At 45.3% G+C, this 22,756-nt stretch overlaps 2 protein-coding genes across 4 annotated transcripts; both read right to left on the reverse strand.

The window, feature by feature from the left end:
* Positions 1–1,137: 1,137 nt before the first annotated feature.
* LOC119165805 (uncharacterized) lies at positions 1,138–7,594 on the reverse strand. 3 transcript variants are annotated; one of them, XM_075871705.1, is made up of 5 exons: positions 7,387–7,594; positions 6,370–6,509; positions 5,793–5,903; positions 3,015–3,110; positions 1,138–1,586 (listed from the first exon to the last, which is right to left on the reverse strand). In XM_075871705.1, the coding sequence occupies exons 2-5, from the start codon at positions 6,431–6,433 to the stop codon at positions 1,363–1,365; spliced, it is 495 nt and encodes a 164-aa protein (XP_075727820.1). In that variant the 5' UTR covers positions 6,434–6,509; positions 7,387–7,594; the 3' UTR covers positions 1,138–1,362. The 3 variants fall into 3 exon arrangements, with proteins under 3 accessions (XP_075727820.1, XP_075727818.1, XP_075727819.1); XM_075871703.1 differs by having other exon boundaries at positions 5,793–5,869; positions 7,387–7,593; XM_075871704.1 differs by lacking the exon at positions 1,138–1,586 and adding an exon at positions 2,237–2,404 and having other exon boundaries at positions 5,793–5,869.
* Positions 7,595–17,138: 9,544 nt separating this feature from the next.
* On the reverse strand, positions 17,139–21,016 carry LOC142768498 (uncharacterized). The gene is made up of 4 exons (XM_075870489.1): positions 20,608–21,016; positions 19,809–20,015; positions 18,998–19,200; positions 17,139–17,651 (listed from the first exon to the last, which is right to left on the reverse strand). Exons 1-4 carry the CDS (start codon positions 20,791–20,793, stop codon positions 17,399–17,401), a joined length of 849 nt encoding a protein of 282 aa, XP_075726604.1. The 5' UTR covers positions 20,794–21,016; the 3' UTR covers positions 17,139–17,398.
* Positions 21,017–22,756: the final 1,740 nt, after the last annotated feature.

Below are 22,756 nucleotides of genomic sequence, written 5' to 3' on the forward strand. Positions count from 1 at the left end.
GTGAGCAGGCGTTAAGGTAATTAGATGCCATTGGCCCTGCCCCTCTTTGCCACTCGGCTTCATCGTATATGGTCCTGACACACATAAAAGTCGCCACTTTCACACGATAGTTAGAGATTTCATCAGCTGTATGGTGAACAGCCAGATATGTCTTATATAAGAAGTTGTTTACGGTTAGGTAACGGTGCCATGAGAAACATGGGTATTACCAACACCAGGAGCCCTAACATGAAATGCAGCGTTTGTGCTTGCGAGGACGGCAGCCCTGGATACGTAGACTAACTTGAATTGATAGCACTTAACTACAATTGGCAATAACCCGACATGAAGCCTGTACCACTGAAGGCCACAAGTAGCCACCACTGCAGCACAAATTGACGTGTCACCAACATTACGCCCGCATAGGGTCTTTTTCTGAAGCCGTTTCGAAATCTTGCCTTTTCTTGTCGTTGAATACTCGATTGCAACGCAGAATGCTTGCGCTCGAATCCTGCTTGTACCATAAGATATCTTATTGGCATTCGTCCATTCAACGCTGCCGGCGTCGGTTGTTAATAACGCACTCAGTTGAAATTACAAGTGCCTACTCTCGTGGTTCGTCGGTAGATGTTAACGCAAAAACAAGTGCGGCGCATATACCCGCATACCGCTGGCCGTGGTGTACGGGTAAGTGCCGCCACTGTATTTTCCACTCAGTCATAATAATCAAGGTCTGTGACCCCTCGCTCACTTATTTTGTCTACCTCAAGTTAAGGAGATGACGAGAGCACCAGATGTAGGCGGATAGGTAGACATACAGAGAGATAGATAGATAGATAGATAGATAGATAGATAGATAGATAGATAGATAGATAGAAAAATTCTCAGAGAGTCTGAAGCACGCAAAGAAATGCTTCGAACTTCAAACATGTTCAGAAATGAGGGGGCCTGAAAGGTGTTTCGCTGATCGAAACACGTTTGTGGGTGTAAAAAGGTTTACAGTGATGCTTCATCAAGTGAACGTATTTTAGTCATAGGTGGAACCCATGTTGCGAGCACTCTTTCCGGAAGGCGAAAATGACGTCTTTTTACGGGCCATTTATTCTTTCCCGTTATGCGCTGTACCACTTCAAGTGCGTGTGTTCACTGCTACAGAAACACAAGTACACTGTCGTTTTATTCACAAAAATGGACAGGTCTCATGGCGTGGCGGCAAAGATACGTCGGTGTTGACATAACCCATACCTGCATGGCAACTAAGAAAGGGCAAGGCCTGAGAAGCCCCAGGTGAAAGGAACCGTGCTAAGGAAGAACGGGGTATACCCTGTAGTACTCTAATGAGAAATCCTTTGGGTAGCCAAGGGGTGGTTCACCAGGCAAGTTCTATGTTTTAGCAGTTTTGTACAACTGCCGAATATATTTGCTTCTCACTGCGCTTTTGACTCCTGTTGGGCTAGAAACAATGTATACGCAGAATGTTGGCCATACAGTCTGGGCCACAATGTGTTCTGGATCGCAGATTCTTATAAAGCTCTCTATGCACTCCTGAGCCATGATTGGGGGAGAGTGAGCAGAATTTACCCGTAGTTCGCAGCTGTCGTACCACTCTGAAACAAATTGAAAGTAAAAGAAATAAACGTGCGACGCCTATTTTTCCTAGACAATTGATGGTCCATATAGTTGCACAAACACTATACCAAACACATGTCTTCTATTCATTTCAATGTCGTTTACCTATGCGCACATGGAGGTATAAGTTATTCGGCAAAGTAATATATTCGCTTACTGGTCAGAACTACGATATAGTTATTAAGCTGAAAGTTTTAGGGGTTCCGAAAATCTTATGTTTGGTAGTTTCCAACGTGAATTGACATCTTACAGTTTCTCTGCACCGTTTCGCCTATATTGAAAATGCGTCCAGGGCGACCGAAATTGAATCCGAAGCCTACTTGTCAAAATCAGAGGACCGTACCCACTCTCGCACTGAGGCAGAGACTTTTCAGCGCTAGTTTCCTTAGCGAAACGCGTATGCAATACTTTCGAAAGCCTGCTATTGTGAAGGCTGTATAGTATGTATGTATATATCTTTTCAGCTGTCACTTGTCGCCGTGTAAGTAGTCTATTAGGCACCCGTCAATCTGTTTTATTGCAGCTTTTAACCCAGGACACCCACTCAAAATGCATATTTTCGTTGTTCTATTCAGGGAAGTGATTAAAAAATTAAAAAAAGCGAATCAATGGCAAGTGTACAATCGTCTCGTTTGAGAAACAAAAAATGCGACTGCATTGCAGTTCGACAGGTACAGCACATGTCATGTGGCACCGAGGCAAGATTTTATTTTAGGAGAGAGAGAGAGTGCTCTCATTACATCTATTGTCTGCTCTGTTTTTTTAAACTTTCCTTCTTTCTTGGTAGTGCCGATGTCTGTATAAAGTAAATCGAGAACCATCACACAATGTAAGAAAAAAATTCCTCACCACATAATAAAACATAATCATTTTTCAATAGGGAAGCAGCATATCATGTGTATAGGGTTTGGCTCGTAACCCAGATGATTGAATTAAAAGTTAAAAGATGACTGACTCATAAGGACGTAAATCAATGTTGGCTTATGAAGTTATGAAGTTATGTCTGTATAAAGTAAAACGAGAACCCTCACACAATGTAAGAAGAAAATTCCTCACCACATAATAAAACATAATAATTTTTCAATAGGGAGGCAGCATATCATGTGTATAGGGTTTGGCTCGTAACCCAGATGATTGAATGAAATGTTAAAAGCCGACTGACTCATAAGGACGCAAATCAATGTTGGCCTATGAAGTTATATCCCCTTTCATTTATAATTGCATGACATATTATACACCTAACGTAAATAACCTACACCTGGAAGATTATCTAGTAAATAAAATATGAACATAACGTCACAAAGATTCACATACAGCTTCACAAAGAAATAATCTTAGAAACGACGCATCTTGAACGAAAAACGCCAAAAACGTTCACATTGTTGCATAACTTTGGGCCTACTCACGGTTGGCGAATATTTGCTTCCGCACAGCAAACAATATTCCACACTTGTGCTCATCATCTTGGTGCACCAACTGCTCTGCACCTCTGTCAGCACCATCTAATTAAAAAAAAGCCCATTGACAGCAAATTGACATAATCTCACATTTGCAGGCCTGTTTATGTAAACATGCAAGTTTAACGTGCACGTTTCTTCGGACAATAATATCACTGTGTATTAAGGAGAAAATTACGTTCTTTTAAGCAAATGACAATGAAAACTAGGATCGCATGTCTGCGAAGATTCAGGATCCTGCTCGGCAAGGTTGTAAGAGACATATAAGCACAAACCATTGTACCAGTCGGCGACTTCAACGTATTTTTTACGCATCTGAGGACCTAGATAGCTCCCTCTTCAGCATTCACTTCGTGAAGATGCGGGGATTTTGGAAAAAGTGACCTTTGCCGTACTTGGACGGCTTCTCTAGCATTCCTCATTGGGTATAATCGGCAGGTTTCTAAGAATGGGAGTGTAGTTGAACAGCTGCCAATTGTTTTTTTTTGGGGGGGGGGGGGAGTGGTGGTTGTTTGTTTTCTGTTCTTCTGCGTTTCGGTAAGCCTCAATTTGATGAGAAGAATTTGCCCGCTGTGCTGCCAGTTATTGCGACAAAGTGTGCTGTGAGTTGCGCATCGCACATTTTCCTCTAAGACAGGGGTCTTGCAATCACCTCGTCTAGCGGGCTGCCACCACAAAATTTAGCCCCTTGGGCCGGAACAACGAAGGAGGTCAGAGCTAAGGAGGGGAGAGCAGAGAGAGGATGGAGGTCGTACTCCTAACACATGGTAAGTTAACTTTGCCATTGCAAAGAATGCCTTCATATCTAAAAAAAAACTTGTAGTTGAGCTTTCATATATAATGTATATGCACTAATAAAAAATAGTGCGCGAGCCTGAGTTGATTCACCTCCTTTATCCCTGTCTTACTGTTTGCTGTTTGATAAGCCTGCAAGTTTGGTTGATCTTCACCTCTAAACTTTGACGTGGCTTCAATAGAGAGAGAATTGGGTTGAGTTAAAGACAGTGGTGTTAACCAGAAAAAGGTACCAATTCGTTACCATGCAGTGTGAAAAGGGAAATGCGAGAGAATGATAAGGAGAAAAACAAGAAAAAAAGAGCTATGGCAAAAAAAAACTGGCCCCGTATCTGCATGTTAGTCTGCAAATGTCGTCGAAAGAGAGTTAACAAAACATTTATTTGATGTTCTGCGCAAGATAGATAGATATGTGGGCTTTAACGTCCCAAAACCACCATATGATTATGAGACACGTCGTAGTGGAGGGCTCCGGAAATTTTGACCACCTGGGGTTTCTTAACGTGCACCCAAATCTGAGCACACGGGCCTACAACATTTCCGCCTCCATCGGAAATTGGATGTTCTGCGCTAGAAAATCGGCAAAAGGTATTCTGGAGGCACTGCGCTGGAGTGCCTCGAGCGTGCAGCAGAGGCGAACGAGCGCATCAAGTCACGTCGCACGTGAGACCTGAGCGCCATCTGGCAGTTTTCTTAGAAAACGAAGCGCGTGGCTCTGAGATGGGTGTGCGCGCCCGTCTCAGAAGTGATAAGGTGTAGAACGCAAGGCGACCGGTAGGTGCCACCACCGTCTCGTCTCAGCAAAGCGTTGGAAACACTCGCGTTTTCGTTCAAGCGTTGCATGGTCAGCGCAGCGTGATAAGCGCTGCGGTCACTAAAATTACTTATGTACCTTTACTAGTAAAAGCTGCACATGCTGAATATATACGTGTTGTTATGGCGCCCCAGACATGCGCAATTATTGCTTTTTAATTGACAATTACACAAGTATGAACGCTAAATCTTGAGCAACATAGGTGGGTGCTGCGGATGGGGTCGGCAGTTTCAAGTATCCTGTGCTGTTAAGAGCGGCCAAACATATAAATGTACAGACAGACAACAAGACAGACAGACAGACAGACAGACAGACAGACAGACAGACAGACAGACAGACCAAAATTTTTGCGTCGAAGGTCCCCAAGAAACACTATCGTCTTTAAAGAAATACAACGTACACACACGCAAGAACGAGATTGTCGCAGTCATTTTGCGAGTCCCGTTGACCGTACGAAATTCAGCAGCACCTTCGTCGCTTTCTGGTTGGAAGGTCGAATGTTGCGGCCATCTAAAATTGACTGTTACAAAAGCCGCCGGTCAACGAGCCACGCTAACATTCCCAATAGCTGTTGTCAGTGGAAGCTGTAATGAGGACAAAGGACGGAAAGACGTGGGAAATGATTTCGTCACTGCCAAAGTGATCACACGTAGCACTGGCAGCCATTCAGACTCAATAAGGGAAGTGTTGTGGCAATAAGCATTAATATACTCAGTATAAAATGCTTATTGCCACTATTAGGTTACTGGAAAGCGGTCACTGAAAACTGTTCTGAGGCACCAGCATCTATACGGTTCAACTGGCGACACCAATGCACCGAAGTACAATGAATTTCTTTGAGTGCTAGACACCACGAGTAACGACAATAAGCCAAACGGCCTTGTTACGTGCTTGGACGGTGATCATTCTTGAAGAACCTTGTTTGAGTTTCCATATGTTCCAGAATTTCTAAAGAACATTCTACAAAGGTGCCGTAAAGCATTGGAAGCAAAGTTCTATATACTTGGAAACGCTTTATAAGGTATAACCTCTTTAAAGGTACCTTTCTGTCTTATAAACCATTTTTCTTCTTTTGAAAGTGAGAAAGCACAACAAAGAAAAGAAACTTCGCGCCTCACCCGTTGTCTTCAGCAGCATAATTGTTGGTTCCTCTAGGTCACCAAAAAATGTTCCAACAAGACTCTCTGCACTCGGTCTGCTTGTAGAGAAAATAGTGGTCAGTAATGTTCCTGTGCGTGGGAGCGAATCAAAATATTATTTACATTTCATTCATTTAACGCAGAGCGACATCCCTCTTAATTTTTCAATTTTCAGTAGCAATAAGATTGCCAGACTGGTTGCCATTCCCCGTATCACGGATATAGCTTTTTTTTTTTCAGAGGTTGACCTAGACATACCTAAGCAAATGAGTCATCTATGTCGGTGCGTTGTATTAATATATCACCGCCATGCAAATAGTGTCTGTCTTTATTATACATTACCACCAGCTCTGCAAGATATAACCCTTGAATTGATAGGCTATCATACTAGCAATCTCTCAGAAGTGCTCTTTTGGTAACTATTGTGTTTTTTACTTTATCTCGTTATATAATAAAGCATTCAATGAGCATTGCTGAAGTGATGCTGGTTAAGCGCATCTTTTCCAAGGAGCGAAATTGCAGGCGAGATATGAAGACAGACTTCGACTATGCCCACCCTTCTTGTCCGGGAGTGTAGCTTCTGTTGAAATACACTTGGGTGTCTGTGACGTTGATGTCATAGTCAACCTTGCACAATCGTCGGCGTGTTTCAGACGTGGCCAATACAGTATATATGCCTCCTGTTGTCGTGAGAAACTGTAAGTCAGAAATAGCAGTGCTTGATATATCAAGTTACACACCTAACGTTAGCTCAAATGGAAAGAAACTTTTCATCATCACGCTAGGATTGATTTACAAAGATCTGGTATTGTTTGTTTGTTATTGCTTTCGACGAATGTCTCTATTGTTCATTACAAAACTAGTTCACGCAGGCTTTGTATGTGGCTTGTTATAACGATTTCCCTGTGGTGTCACCAAGTGTTTCTCTAGAGCCCAGCTTGGTCTTAAGACAATCGAACGCACATTTCCGCAATTACTTACGTCTGCATTGGGAAGTTGGCTACTGTAATTGCATTGTTGTGTGACAACGTTGCAAGATTTGGAGCAGCACACAAGCATTTAGAGTGGCTGCCTCCCAGCGTGCATTTCACCCACTATGGGTGGTCAAACTGTCACTGAAACTTCGACCCTTTCTGTCCAAGAAAGATGGCTTTATTTTGAGGACATGGCTATAGAATCTATGCGCATGGCTCCACTGTCAGAGTGCGTGATGAGATGTCGTCAATCGCTGCTCTCCGTATCGTCTGGTAGTGTGTTAGTCATCATACCAAAGTATTGCACCGTTCATCATCATACTAAAGTTTTCATCATTATCAAGCCCCGCCGTGTCCGCCAGAATTGTGGAAACTATTCGCTATGCATGATATGCAATGTAATATACATTTTGTTCGTCTTTCGCAAAATGTGTTGATGAAATTTATTTAACAAATATTTCACTTCCAATCTAATTGCAGAGGGTGTATGAGCTGAAATATAGAAAAAGAAATATTTTATGGTATTCAAAAAATTATTTCTTTAATGACTAAAGCCATGAACTGTCAGATGTAACACAATAATATTCAAATATGCTTACCGTCTTAAGGTTCAAATGCTCCTTATATTCTTGCGGTACCCAACTTGTCTTAGCTTTGGCGAAGGAAATACAGTAAACTACACTCATTACTGTTAAAAGCTTCATATTGCACCCAAAAAAGCGGAAGTAACCTATGTTATAGAAGCACTTGCATTTGAAGCTGTTTGCATTGAAATGTCTGTTCTACTATATGCGTTATTATATAGAGTGTTTTGAAATTGCCGAGGCATGCAGTGATAAGCCTTTCGAACATATTATGAAGACAGGCACAACGAATGCATTGTTCTTAGTACAATGTTCATTGTGCTGAAGCTATTGTAGGTTTGTCTGTGTAAGATGGACCTTGCAAGAGCCAAGTATAAAATACTTAAGTGAGACAACTGACCGTTTAAAAAGAACAGCTGAATCCACCCTGCTGAACCACGCATGAAAAAAAAGTTGTTGATCGTAATTTTGATTTTCAGTCTTATAAACAGTCGTAACATGCTGACGTGCTTGTTGTGTTTTCAGGCAACTTAAAAAAAAACATTGATTATACGAAACACCTCTCCGAAGAAATAGAAAAAAATGTGAAACTCTCAAAACTAAAACGCAGAACCACCATGTTTTGCATAGCGCAAATTCAATAATAGTTGCCTTTCTTGTATGCTAACATGAGCTATGATAGAAACAGAGACAATTAACTTTAGTCAAACAAAGCAGTAGGTGAAACTACTGCTGGCAAGGCTTCTAGGGCCTGGCTAGCCACAGCCGCTTGGTGGCTATTGACCGGGATAATTTGCTGTCTTCACAGAGGCAGTTGAGCAAGTTGTACGTTTCAGCTCAATCGCAAGTCAACTGTAAGTGGCCTCGGCTGACTCTGTCATATGTTGTATGCTGTGTTGTATGTGTTCCTGGTTCTTCCGCACTAGAACATCTTACCCCTATCTATCAGGATGTATATTGTACAGTTTGTGTAATTTAAGACACCTGTCAGTCGATGAACAAACAATACCGTACTTCGCTTGGCACTCACCTCGGTTCTCATGAGGCAGAGTCACATTAGTACAATCAGGGGGATGCTTATGGGGCGGTCAAAATATGGAATTTGAAAGCATGCTAGATGTGATAACCACGTGGCAATAAGAGCTTTACAATGTTTACACCTGAATGTTCATTGACTACACATTCATAGGTGGCTGGTGCCCAACAAATGTCAGTGTTACGTTGTCTGTTATACTAACTTAGGCTCTAAACAAAGCGTGTAACATATCACTGTATTTCAAGGAACTCTGCAATGCTTTGAGTATGGTCAAATGTGGACGCCCATTGGTAGTCGAAGCACCTCAAAACAAGTGAGCCAAACTTTGAGTGCCCTAAATGACAAGAAACTGACAATTGCTATTGAAAGACAGTGAGGCATTGCTCGTTCTTTTCTTGATGACGCAATAATCCCAAGTGACCACGTCATAAGCCCTAGTTTGACGGCCTCATCATGATTCGAGCAACGTGCGCTACATCTATAGTTACGGAAGTGCTCTGCCGAGGTGCTCTGCTCGTGGCGTGACATGGCCGAGGGCAAGTTGTGAAGACGGCGATCCGAACGTAGCTTCAGGGATGCTTTGTAGCGGTAGCAGGTCAGATCTCGCAGCGTGCTGGGAACTTAGAGGACCGGAAAGCACTCTCCACCACTTGTAAGGAAACGTTGAGAACGCAAGACTTCTATTCGCTGAGGCTGAGCCTAAAACCAAGGCCAGCGTGGCGATGATTAGTATGTACTAATCAGTAGATGAAGCGCATAAATAGTGCTCAGACGGGCAATTATTGGAGCACTGTTCATGCATTCTATCTAATCATATTTACATACTGATCATCACCTCGCTGGCCTGGGCTGTGGAGCTCAGTCTCAGCGAATAAAAAAAAGAGTCTTGCATCCTCAACGTTGCCTTACAATCACCGCTCTTCCTTCTCTCTTCTTTTACTATACTATACTATAAAACACCACGCTAAGTTTTACCTTTTCACCTTCACCATTCTCTAATGGTAACCCCGCTCCTTCCTTTCTCACTTCTTATTATGAGAATAATAGCATATCATAGACAGATCTAAGCATAGATAGTACTGCCACGCTATTTATCTTTCCCGTCCACTGATAACTTCTTTTTTTAGGAGCGAGCTGGCATTGATGATGGCTGTGCTACGCCTTTTGATTTTTATTAAAACAAGGAGAGATGAGGGTTGCTCTACCGAGCATGTGATGACGAGCCAGTCAGTCAGAGGGTTCAAATGCTATCGAAATTTCAAACTCCACCTTATCCAACTATTGCAATTAAAAAAAATTGTGGGAACTTGCACTAAGCAGTGGAGGCCTTGTGACCGAAAAGCCGGATGGCTCTGAAGACTCAACCGGTTGCTTCGAGGTTGTTCCTGGCCTTACGTAGATAATGAAGGTTGATTCTAGGTTGCTAAGTCATTTCTAGCCTTTAGTCATGGAATGCTAGGTTGATTCGAGGTTGTTTTTCAGTGCAGGGAGGGTTTAGTTATGAGCCACCCAAAATCATAGACACAACAGGGCACGGCATCTTCTACGTTGGTCCTCCATCATTTCGGAGTCTCGCAGGCGCAATTGCCTGTCCCGTATTTTTTCGTACGTACTGAGGCCACCCTAACGCCACCCTCGTTTGACAGTCGTTTGTCAGGCTTATTGTTGCCTTCCTCATTTGTAGTACAACTTGTGCTGAGCGGGATTTAAGTAGTTTGTGTGGCAGATAGCTGTTTATGGTGACGATAGTTTACGCATGGGCCGCACACATTTCCATGAAACATAACCGTTAGTTTTGGTAATCGTTGGTACCTTCATTTTTAGCGGAGTATAGCGGGTTAGCCGAAACCTGGAGACTTACAAAGAGGGTTCAGCTTAAATTGAGGACGACGCAGCGAGCAATGGAAAGAACAATGGTAGGTGTAACCTTGAAAGACAAGAAGAGAGTAGAGTGGATTAGGGAACAAAGGGGGTTAAGGATATCATAGTTGAATTCAAAAAGAGGAAATGGACGTGGGCCGGGCATGTAGCGCGTAGACAGGATAACCGCTGGTCATTAAGGGTAACTAACTAGATTCCCAGAGAAGGCAAGCGGGTTAGGGGGAGACAGAAGGTTAGGTGGGCAGATGAAATCAAGAAGTTTGTGGGTATAAATTGGCAGCAGCAAGCACAGGACTGGTTAACTGGTGGAACATGGGAGAGGCCTTTGTCCTGCAGTTTACGTAGTCAGGCTGATGATGATGATGATGATGATGATGATGATCATGATGATGAGCGGTTAGTAGGGGGATTTACCTAGCTTCTTGATGACAATAACTGTTTCGCACGGGTGAAGAAAGAAATATTTGCTAAACAGTTTTGCGGTTAATACAAAGCATAACAACGCGAAGGGGCACACTCATAACATTCTGCGTGGTTCGTATACCCCTCTGCCACCTTCTCTCACCGGAATGTTTAGTGTAGGAATCTTTCCGTAGGTATCGATAGCCGCATGTTGGCTTTCTACCTAATAGCTTTGCTGCTGATGATGATGTTTAGTTGTAATCTCTAGGATTGCCCAGAACCACCAGCTACCGCACTATTCCACCACCCTGGCATTCTTCTTGAGAAACTGCGCTGACCAGCTCAGAGCTGCAGGAGCAGCGTCGGTTGAACTAGCGAGCACACGGTGTGGCGCGAGCTAATGAGGCCCTGAAATAAGGACTCCACCCAAAGAGGATGATCCTTTCAGTATGTATGAATAAAAGTTCTTTCTCTCTCTTCCACATAAAACACCTTTAGGAATGTTTCCGTTTAGAAAGATTTTAATCTCTCTACAGGCGCACAGGTTCGCCAGCTATCCTCGGAACGCGGGTCGTTGTTGAACAAAGATTGCTTCATGGACTAAGTTAGTTTTTATGCGTTAGGTTAGCTGCAAAAGAAGAGCACTTTCTTGTGAAAGCGGGAACACTTGCAGTGAAAGAAATGTAGTAAAAAAAATACTAACATCGTGCTAGTTGGTGCTAATACATATTAAATCAAAGCTCAGAAAACAGTAACCACGCAATTATCATACGTGATAGAGGTTGTACATTGCGCAGTTGTATAATGTGAACAAAGCGTACTGATGTGTTTGTAGTGCCATCATCACCATTATCATTTCTGGATCACCGCGCCGCGCCTCTCGCGCAGCTGATGCTAGCTCGAGCTGCGCGAGGATTAGAACGAGCTCACGCACCTGGCGCGTCGGACGTGGACAGCCACCGCGGCTGCTCTTCAGGCGTGGAATAAAGTGGCGAGATCAGCACGGCCCCGTCGGCTGCCTACGACGCCGTCTCACGTCTCTCTTCTCTCGCCGCTACATTGGTGACCCGGAGAACACGCCCTTCGCTGAGCGGCCCGCGGCCATGTTCCTGCAACTCTGCCCGCCAGTGCCGCCGTTCCAATCGACCTACCCCAAGGTATGGTTCATGCAGCTCGATGCCGTTCTTGCGCTGAATGGCGTCACGGACCAGCCGCTGATGCACGCCATTCTTCAAGACGCCCTTCCGGTAGAGTTGCGTCATCTCTCTGGCACTTCAACCTCCAGCCAGCAGCCTTACGATGACCTCTGCTCTGCGGTGCTTGCCAGCTATGGCCTCACCTACCACCCGCTGCCGTTCACCCGCGACTTACAGGTTTCGTCTGCGTCGCAGCGTGCAATACCCTCCGACCCGAAAGTCTTCACTGACCGGGACCTAACTTTCCCGACTACGTCTCCTACAACATCTCGTCCGGCCACTAGCGCAGTGAGTCTCGCACCTGGTCTCGCACCCGGTCACAGATCCGACGAGGTTCTTGAAGTCGTTCCTGCTGCCGACAACCTATCCACCACGAAGTGCGTTTTTTCGAAGTCCTCGGCCGATGGTCCTTCTGGCACGCTTGCTACCTGCACGTTTTCCACGAAAGCGACGGCACGCGACACCGTGGCCCTCGCCGTTTCCGCGACCACCAGCTGAGACGTCTCGGCCTCCTCCTCGCCGCAGCTGCTGGTCAGCTCCTCGACGGTGCCCCCTGCCGCTCCGCCACCTGCCACTGGTGCCAGCAATGGCCTGCCGGGTGCCTCGCCACATTCCACTCGCACCTACCCGGCCAGCAGCCGACCACACTCGGCTTCCCCGCTCCCCGCCCCTGTCCCTGTCTCTGTTTCGTGGTCTACGACGGGCCCTAGCGCCGTGCCTTCGCGGAGCCAAAGCCTGCCCTCATCGTCGGCGTCGACACTGGCAACCACCAAAGCAACTGCCACCGTCGCCCCTCTGCCCGTGGCGCCGCAGCAGGCACCTGCTCGAGACCCGGCGTCGCACAGGTGGTTTCGGCCAACCCCAGTCCTCGCACCTCTGGTGCCCCCCGGCTCATCCAGCCGAAACAGCCACAGATCCTGCCCAAGCTGTCGAGCGGCAGCGCGAACATGACCACGCCTTCGGCAGCGGCGACCACCCGGTCCCAGTCTCCCCGGGCGGCCCAGCACAAGGCCACACCGCAGCCCGCGCCTGTACCGGCGCCGCAGCCTGCGACCACGGTGCAGCGCGGAGCCGCGATGGGGCTCAACACGGGGAGTCCGCTGCTCACCAGGAACCCCGCGGCAGCGCAGCCGGGCATGTTTCCGGCTGGACCTGCGCAGGGCACTTTCCTGCTGAACCAGTACATTCCGGGCCTGGGCCACAGTCCGATTCTGATACAAGGCGCATTGGGGCAGACGCAGAGCTCTCTGGGACAGATACAGGGGGTCCAGCTGGCCCTGCGGCCACCCCATGCCACGGGCCTGACCCTGGGACCTCAGACGGGACCCAGGCCCCATGGGGGACATCCAGGACCACCTGGCACCCCGACCCTTGTCATCCCACAGAACCTGGGGCCAAGGCCCAACATCTTTCTGGCACCGCCACGCATAATGTCGCCCCCCTCGTTTGCCATAGTCCCGGGACAGCCACTGACGCTGCAACAGCTGCAGGCCATGCTGCCCACGCAGACCATGCTGGCCCAGCCCACACTGGGTGCACCAATCCCTGGTGCAGATACCGACGTTCACCCAGCCGCAGATACTGGCGCATGACCACCATCACCACCACCACCACCACCATCATGGGGCCCTGTCGGGACCTCTAATCTCGACAGGCGGCAGTATAGTGTCCTCTGCACCCAGCGCCAACATTGTCACCCACCATCCTGTCATGACCTCGCGACACACGGTCCACTCTCGGCCTGTCCGACCAGGTCACCGTGAGACCCGCTTGTCGGCTACCACAGTAACCCGGCACTTCCTCCTTCGTCCCTTGCACTTCTCCCAGTGTCGCCCGCCAGAGACCCGCTGCTTACCGATGGCCAATCAACGTTGACAACCTGGACTTTCCAAATGAACACTTTATGGATTGTCGTTCATGTATATAGCATTTGTCGCTCTCTTTCTTTTTTCATATGCCTTCAAATCGCGCAAAGCGCTAGGGGGGGAGCCCTGTAGTGCCATCATCACCATCATCATTTCTGGATCACCGCGCCACGCCTCTCGCGCAGCTGTTGCTAGCTCGAGCTGCGCGAGGATTAGAACGAGCTCACGCACCTGGCGCGTCGGACGTGGACAGCCACCGCGGCTGCTCTTCAGGCGTGGAATAAAGTGGCGAGATCAGCACGGCCCCGTCGGCTGCCTACGACGCCGTCTCACGTCTCTCTTCTCTCGCCGCTACATGTTGATGCAATGGGTTATTCCTAAATCTTATTTTTTGAAGTTTTTGTACTACGTATGTTCTTGAAGAATGTTCACATAAAACGACATTTCTTTCACTTGTCCTGAATTCTTTCAAGGGTCATGTTACGCAACAATAATAAAAAGCAATGAAAAGAGAGTTTTGTTGATTTATAAGTAGTATATATATCCATAGTCGGTCGCCTCATTGAATCATTCTGCTTAGCGGGAACATGTTTTCTTGATGCTCTTACTTCAGAATATTCTAAGTTTTCATCGATAATAGGAGGCAAGTGTGAGCGTCTGGATCACTGATGTGAATGGCTGGTTTCTTTGCATTGCATTTCAGACCGTCTCTTATGTATGTCCTAGCGTTCATAGTGTTGAATTTAAAGTTGTAATAAACATGGGTTCTGGCGAGCAGGCTACGGAGTCAAGAAACAATAATAACAAGAATCCCCTTATTACGAGGTGTGACACGGGCACCAAAAGGTAAGATCTTCTCTCAATGAACGCCAAAGAACCCTTTCTCACCTAACACTCATGTCATAAACATGATCATCAAAAGAGGTGATGAAAACGTTTTGAGGGAGGGCACGTTCACTTATATTTGCATTCTGGGATAACGCAATTTTCAGTAGTACTAGTAAGGCATGTGGCCAGGTCAGTCATTGTTAATATAAGATGGATTACAGCGCGAACCTAACGAAATGGAAAATACGGCTGTTTGGTAAGCTAGACAAGTTGATAATTTCTCATTGGCAACAGGGTGCTTCCAGGTCATCATTCTTTCCAGGTCAATATAGGTCATCATTCTTTCCCTTCCCAAAGCCTGACATGTGTTGCCACCGAAAAAAAAGCAAGTGTCAGAAAATTAGGAACTATTGCAGGTGATTTCACCATTTGTAAGCTTAAAAATGAAATCATCGCGAAATAAACAAGAAAAGCTCCATATGCGGTGCAATTTCTGCGATTGTGCCTCTGTTTTCAACAGGCGCTGTTAATGTCTGAAGTCTAATGCCGACTCTCAACTTGAGCCAAGGTGACTGGCATGAAAAATTTGGTCTGTGGTCCGTTGCTAGAGCTTGTCTGTGTATTCGTGGACGGATTGTTGTACCCTTATTATGCAGTTGCTCAGCTGCCTCTTTTTCTGCTTCTCTCCGGCATCTGAATTAGTTAGCGAGCAGAGCAGAGGCCAAATGGCTGTGTGGTGCCCATGTGCTACCATTCAGCTTCGGGGCGTAATGTTAGCCTTGCACACGGCAGTGATCGTGAGGCAGCGTTGCTACTGAGAGACTCACTTGTTGTCTGTTCGGATGCAGCGCACTCCAGTTTAGTGACTTCAACTGCTATGTTGCCAAACGTGACGGGTAAGTTTCAGCCAACGCTGCTTATAATCTACAAAATACTCGACTTGTAAATGACGACCACATATTAGAGTGCAGTACGAAGATTTATTAGGAGGCCAATGGTTCTGCCTACTTATTGCAAGCTTGCTCCCCCAAGCACCAGCGAAAACTTCAATTTCACGGAGTTACAGTCGTATGGTGCATTAGGCGATAGCTTTAAACGCCTCAGCAAAAGGGAAAATTGATCATGGGTGTCTTCTCGCGTCGGCGGTAGAAACCCGATTGATGCAAGAAATCACCATTACGTGAAAGCGTCTTCATATGACGTCGCGTTTGATAAATGTTTGTGACGTATCGGAAAGTAATATAACTTGACGGCATCATATGACATCTTCGCTTGGTGGAAATGGGCTGATCATGAGGGTAGTGCGTAATCAGCTGAGGGGCAGAAAGCTAGCTTTGTCTTCAATCCTCGAGGCAGTAAGAAAACCAAGTTGGGCGCAGAAATATCACGGAGGAAAGTAGGAAACATTCAGTGCATTGAATCGGAAGAAAGCGAAGATAGCTTTTGCCATTCAGTCATCTCAAATTTTCAAGGAAATCTTTGTGGAGTCCATCGAAAAAACTTGAAGTTATTATCTCCAGATGCCAGTGCCATGTTCCCCATTAAATTTTTATGTACACAGAGCTGATCTTACACTCTCCCCTCTTTGTCCGTTCTGCGAAAAATCGGAAACTAATGAACTATGTTTTATCTCATGTCATAACTACGTAGTAATTAAGAAAAGACTTCTAGCTATTCCGTTTGCAAAGCTATGTTTAGGTTTAACCACAGAAAGTGTTCTCATTTTTGGTGTCTCTGTATTGGGAAACCGCCACAGAGATGTATTTGATGCCATGTGAAATTTCATTCCAGACACAAAGCGAATTTCAACATAAGGCCCACCTTAACAAATAATCAAAACAAAATGAAGAGTCTGGAAGTAATTTTTGAAATGCCAATAAACATAAGACATACATCGCAAATTAATCGGCTTTGGCACACTCATCTGTCTGGTCGGCTGCCGAAATCAAAGTATAGCTATTATAGTAGTGATTATTTGATTGTTTTTTTCTCACTCTCCAAATCTTTGTTTTTGTTATAATGTATTCTTTCTACATCTCTTGGCCTCGATCGAAAACGCAGTTTCATCTTGATGACGCCACCTGCTCCCTTCTTCAATGTCGCAACCATGTGACATCAAAACTGAATATTGTCAAACTACACCAAAAGCTGCATTTCGCAGACGCTAAAGGAATCACGCTGGTTTGAATAATCATGTTCCAAGCACACATACTCAACAGGACAACGCCCTTGTCACAGACGACCAATGCCGGCTGCAAGGCATTGCAGGAATTTATGACATTTCTATGAGACATTCCGAAGGTAACATCATAGAAACACACGAAGAACGACTTTTTTGCGGACAAGCAGAGAGTATCGCATATGCTGTCTTGCAATCCTGAAATGTCTTACAGCCCAATAGTGTTGTGGCTTGCATAAATGCAGAGCTGCCCTGTGGAGCGTTCTTGAAACATGGTCTGGACAGATAAGTAACGACTGATTAACGTGTACAGAGGTACATGAGCACTGCCTTTGTGAAAGTGCATGCTTTTGTAATAAGCTCTAATGACATGACGTCTCTTAGGAAAAAAAATGTTTTAATTTGCTTGTTGACATTGTTTTGCCACATGACAACGCCAGAAACAGTTTTTCGCAACACGTAAGGAGTCACGCTGGTTTGGCTAATCACGTGCATAGCTAATAGAACAGCGAACTTTTTCCAATGACGATGAATTTAGGCAGCAAGTAATTGCACAGTTTCGTTACATCAATAATGTATGAAAAACAAATATCATTCACGAAGAGAAGAGCCTCTTTTCACAGTCCCACAAGATTCAGAATCACGCTAGTTTGATATGTGCCGACGGGTGGAACCTATCAACGGTGCGTCGAAGGCGCGTTGACCGTCGCAAAAATCTCTCTTCTCGCTGCAGCATCCTCGTCACATTTAAGCAACGGTTCCTGCGGCGCTCTCCAAAAGGTGCTTCTGGAGTTTGCTTTACGTCGGCTTTGACTGTGGAACTTGGAGTGAAGGTCACCGTGGAAGGACATGTAACGTCGTCAACTGTTGCGTTGGAACAGTTTTTTCCTTCGCTGCAATTTTAATGAAATTCTATGAATGATTCGGCACGTACATGATATGACGTAAGATATACTGAGCGTTGCCAGGGGGTGTTCGAATCTAGAACACATCGCTGTTTTGCGACATGGAGTGCGCAAATAATATTGACATGTCTTGGAGGAATATGAATGGGCCACCGCTACCGTACCTTAATAAAAATGCCCTATTTATGGGCATTTATAGAAACGTTTTGACATATCACAGACGACAGTTTTGATACAAAAAGTAAAAGTGAGAAACAAATACTAGGACACGAGAAATCGGTGTGAGGTACTGATTTAGGCGAGTAGACAACTTATCAAAGATGTCGCACGCATGAATATTTTCACGAATACCGCAGAGTACACATACAACAAACGGCAGCATTTAGCAAAATAAAAAAATAAAACAAAAAAGCAAAAAAGCGACCACGTTATTCCTTCTTAAAGTATCTCGTCTTTCTGGCAATATATTCCGTTATAGATTGAAGAGCAACGGGGCTTGGTGACGTAGCTTCAGGTGAAACAGCCACTGAACTTAGCCGCATGTGCCAATGACGCTGTCTGCTCAAATGGCGTCCCTGTCACGTGAGCTGCGCCAACTTATCGCGTGTTTCCACTGCTGCCACTGTATAGACACGCAAGTTGAGCCATGGGGTCAGGTGATGGCGTCCCCCTCAATCGCGTAAGGCCTGTGACGTCATAGACCAAGTATGCAGGCCTTTTCTTTAGGGGCGCTAGAGTAATCTAAAGCAGGGACTCTGAAACCGCCTAGTGTTGGGGGACCAAGACAGCTTTTACACAACGCCGGGAAATCGCAAAATTTTTCATGGACTTTTAGCATGAAGAAAACTGCAATGAGAAAGTGGGGGTGGGAGTAGAGGGGGTAGGTGAGAAGGCTTCTTGATGTGCGCAACCACAGTGTTAACGCCGCCGTATTGGACATATTATTTTTAACCTTGAAGACCATTGCTGTGGTTAGAACTCGCGATTAGCATATATTACAAATACCCTACAAGTTTTTCCCCTTCATGCCATAGTGCCAGCTATGAAGCATGTTGAAACAAATTCTTTGTAAAGCTGTAAAAAAATGAGAAAGTTAAATGTTTTTTATTCAGGAATACAAAATTAGGAGGTCCATCGGAGAAATTGAATTTCAACTACCAGGAGGCATTTTGATTGTATTAAATTACCACTCGTGTGTAGAACAAAATACTTTCAATATTAGAACAGCCACAAACTTATGCTTCTGAAAACAATGCGGGATCACGGCATTGAATTCAAATGATTTGTATGTGATCTTTAGTCGGGTGAAACAGCCTCATCAATTTGAGCCTCACCTGAACTCTGACGTGTCCATGACATAAACAAAGAGAAGCAAAAAGGCAGCTGGTGCTAGAAGACAAAGGCTTGTCAGCTGCGATCCCGAATTCACCAAGACCGAGTGTTTGAAAAACAGTGGTGCTAAGGCTGTCATAAGGCGTAGAAGGGCACCAATCGCCGCTGCTACGGGACCGAATGGCTTCAAAGATAGCAGTCTCACCTGGAAGACAAAGCAGGACAGACAAATATTGACCTGTGATATAGTCAGTGTTGCATATGCTTTGTTTCAGCGTCATGGCTTGAAACCGACGTTAAAGAAGTTTCCGACTTCAGGACATCATACCAAACAGCACATTTGAATTTGTGATGCGCTGTCAGGTGAAATACTTCACTATATACACACATGCAGTACGGCGAACTCATCATTACTACGTACAGAGCTGCCACTCATACACCTTTCTTTATAGCAAAAAAAAAAAAGAACATGGACCACCTTATCGTAACTGTATGAGCCATGCCTGACATCGCGGTATCACATTGTTTTTTTCTTCCACATCGATCACTGATTCAGTTACTCCTGATACAAGGCGAAAGAAACGTGATGTTGGGTTGTCACTGCTTTTCTCGTTTATATGCTGCCCTGTAACCACTAAGTACGACCTGCACAATGATGCTCCAATGCTTAATCGCATGTGACATATTGTAGGCAATACATTTTCGTAATTAAAAGAGTTGAGCTGCATAGTGGTCGTGCGATAATTCGCTTGCAGTAACTTTAACGCTTCCATCGAGACGAACAGTCGTTCAGAATCTTGCGGTACGTCTTACCACGCAAGTCACTTCCAAGATTGCAACTGCGATGGCCATGAAGAGAGTCAGGGAGCTCAAGCTCTGCAGGTACGGATTCGTGAGAGGAATCATGATTGCAAGAAGCAGAGCTGCCGGAATTACATGACGCCTGTGGAGAGTGCGTGCTGTGAAACGAGCAGCAATTATCACCACTGCGTAGCCCAGGAGCAGTGCTTTCCATACTGCCTGTGAAAAAAAAAAGAGTATGGTGAATGCACTGGGACGAAATTCGGTGCAGGGACGAAATTCGGTGCGATGTTGGCAGTCAGATATGTCTACGGAGAAACTGTCATACTCCGCGTGATACGCTGAGGTTGTACCAAACAAAGGGATGCCAAACAGTCAAATCATTTCAGCCATCAAATTTTGTGATTGTAAATCAGGACGGCAAAACACAGTGACTCCGAGCACGCGTTCACATAGAAGCGATTACACTGTCTTTATTAGAAGCGATTACACCGCCCACTTCGCTGAGACACTGCCGAAATGTGTGCACACTACTTAAATTTTGTACAAAATTCATTTTAAGTCCTTTTTTGTGATATAATGATAGGTGCTCGTTGGACCTTTGCGAGCAGTGCTCTGTAGAAGACCTCGCATATGGGCATTGCCGCAGTGGTGAAACTTTCTCGCCCTTTGCTATAAACATGTCGCTCTCTTAAAAATGAGGTGTGGCATTTCACACTGACCACAGCAGCACAAAGCTTGAAACGTATTCTATGTTTTATCCAAACGTGAGACTACGCGCTCGACATAAAATGAAGCAGCATTAGTTTACCTGCTTTGAGTTAGCTCGACGTGCGTGCAGTATCTCATCTTGGAGTTGAAAATGTTGAAGGTGGTCGCCGAAGGCTCCCATTGCACCGAAGTTCGAGAGAATTTCTCCAAAGTTTACGCTTTCCCAGGTTGGTGTGCTTACGTTTGAGAACGAGCAGATTGGCTTGAGGTCTGAGGTGGTCATCATCTTCGACGTCGATAACGCGGCCGATCCTGGGCAATTGAAGAAAGTGGCCACTCGATGAAGGGCGGGAGCTTCTTGTGGAGCAGAAGCCTAAATAAAATTGCCTTCAGCGTTAAACTACGTCGAACAGCAGTGCTCAGGTATACTGCGATGCCTCAATTCCAACGTGACGTTTTGCCGAAGACGTAGTTACGTAATGCCTGGCCCTGTCCTCGTCTTTCACGAGGACAATCATACTGGTTTGGGGAGTAGCCCATACCCACTATAGACCGGACAGTGACAAAGTGTCAAAATGAAAGTGAACAGCAATGTTGTTGAAGGAAACGTTTTTGCGTAACAAAAGAAAATACACATTATGAAAAAAAGTTTCTTTTCACCGTTGGTTAGATAGAACGAACTCGAATGAAAAGCTTGAATATTTGAAAATTCTTCGGCGAAATCCAGCACAACGTTTACACTGAATGTCATTCACAATATCTTTCAAACGCCAACAGGAGTTTAGGGTATGCAAAGGCCCTGGCACACGTATTTCTAAAGACTGGTTTTTCAAAGTGTGTTCCGCAGAATGGAGTTTCGCGAGCCACTGACGAGCTTTCACATTTCTGCAGCCAACAAATCAAACAAATCACTGAGGTTTCAAAACCAACGTGCGATTAACTTGAAAAACGTCCGCTATTATCATCTCGCCATATTGTCAATAAAGATAGCCAAGAGCATAACTAAAACGCGCGAACTATGCAACGATCTCACGTGCAGCTTCTGGCGAGCCAGAGCCCAAAACAGACCAGGTGGTTAAGCGAATATATTAGGATCTCGAAGGCCTTATCAAACTGCCGCGTGAATTTGCGCTGTTTGACGACACAGGTACCTAAAATAAGGTAGTGGATATGCTGCTGCCATCGGCGAGAGCATATGCTTGTCACGAAGTACTTTCGACACTAGTGTGCCTGAAAAATAGAGACGACAATCGGCTAAATCCAGCAGCCAAAATACGACTGGCCCTGACTGTGACAGAGCGTTACATTGATTTATTGGTGTGAGAAAAGTAAGGGCACTTTCATGTTGGAGAAGAAATGCTTATATACCTTTGATGTTGAATTTATTGCTCATGAATGTAGCGTGAGCCGATTGAAAAAAAAAAAATTCCAGGCCTGCGCGGAAGGCGCAGCACAATCATAGCGAAAGCTAGAAAAGTGGTCTTTCAGAGCCTTTTTGTGAACACTCATTGGATCATTGCTGCAAGCACACTTGCTGGGTACCCACAACGGTATTAGTAATAATAATAAATTTTGGGTAGTAGAAAAACATCAACTATGCTAATTTTTTCCCTTTTCCTTCCGATAAACGTTGTATCCGCTAAACTTTTGCAAGGTATTTTGTACCAATTGTTCATGCAGTGGCCGATGACGATGAGGAATTGTGCCTGAAGTGGATATGTGCCTCAGTTCATAGCTAATAGAAAACAAGCTTTATTAATGGGGCGGAGCATCAGACGACCCACTCGCTACGCTATTCGCATTTTGTGATGCCTCGTTGTTCTTTTGCTGTTCGAAAACACCTATACTCATACCAACGCGATTCCTTTCCCGGAATCAAGCCTACCTAAGGCAAGTTTGCCAACAAGTCCCAAGCACCCGCGTAGCTCATTGGTAGAATACTGGGCTGGTACGCAGCGGACCCGCGTTAGAGCCCCACTGTGTCCTCGGTACTAGGTTTGCTTTTAATTTCTCGATAGTGGTTACGAACACCGGCGGCGGCGGACAACAACGGCACCACGCGTGACCAGAGTTTCGATCTCATAATAGCGTTCGCTGTAAAAAAAAATTCTCCATGAAAGCGAAGAGGAAATAAGGAGCAGGTACTTCTTTCACTGAATGTAGCTTAGCAAGATTTCCTGTCCGCAATGTGCTTTAGAACCCCTGCCAGTGGTATCTGCAAGTGGCGAATATTTATGTTAATCCTACGG

Source organism: Rhipicephalus microplus, chromosome 8 (assembly GCF_043290135.1).
Source record: "Rhipicephalus microplus isolate Deutch F79 chromosome 8, USDA_Rmic, whole genome shotgun sequence".
Taxonomy (NCBI): Eukaryota; Metazoa; Arthropoda; class Arachnida; order Ixodida; family Ixodidae; genus Rhipicephalus; species Rhipicephalus microplus.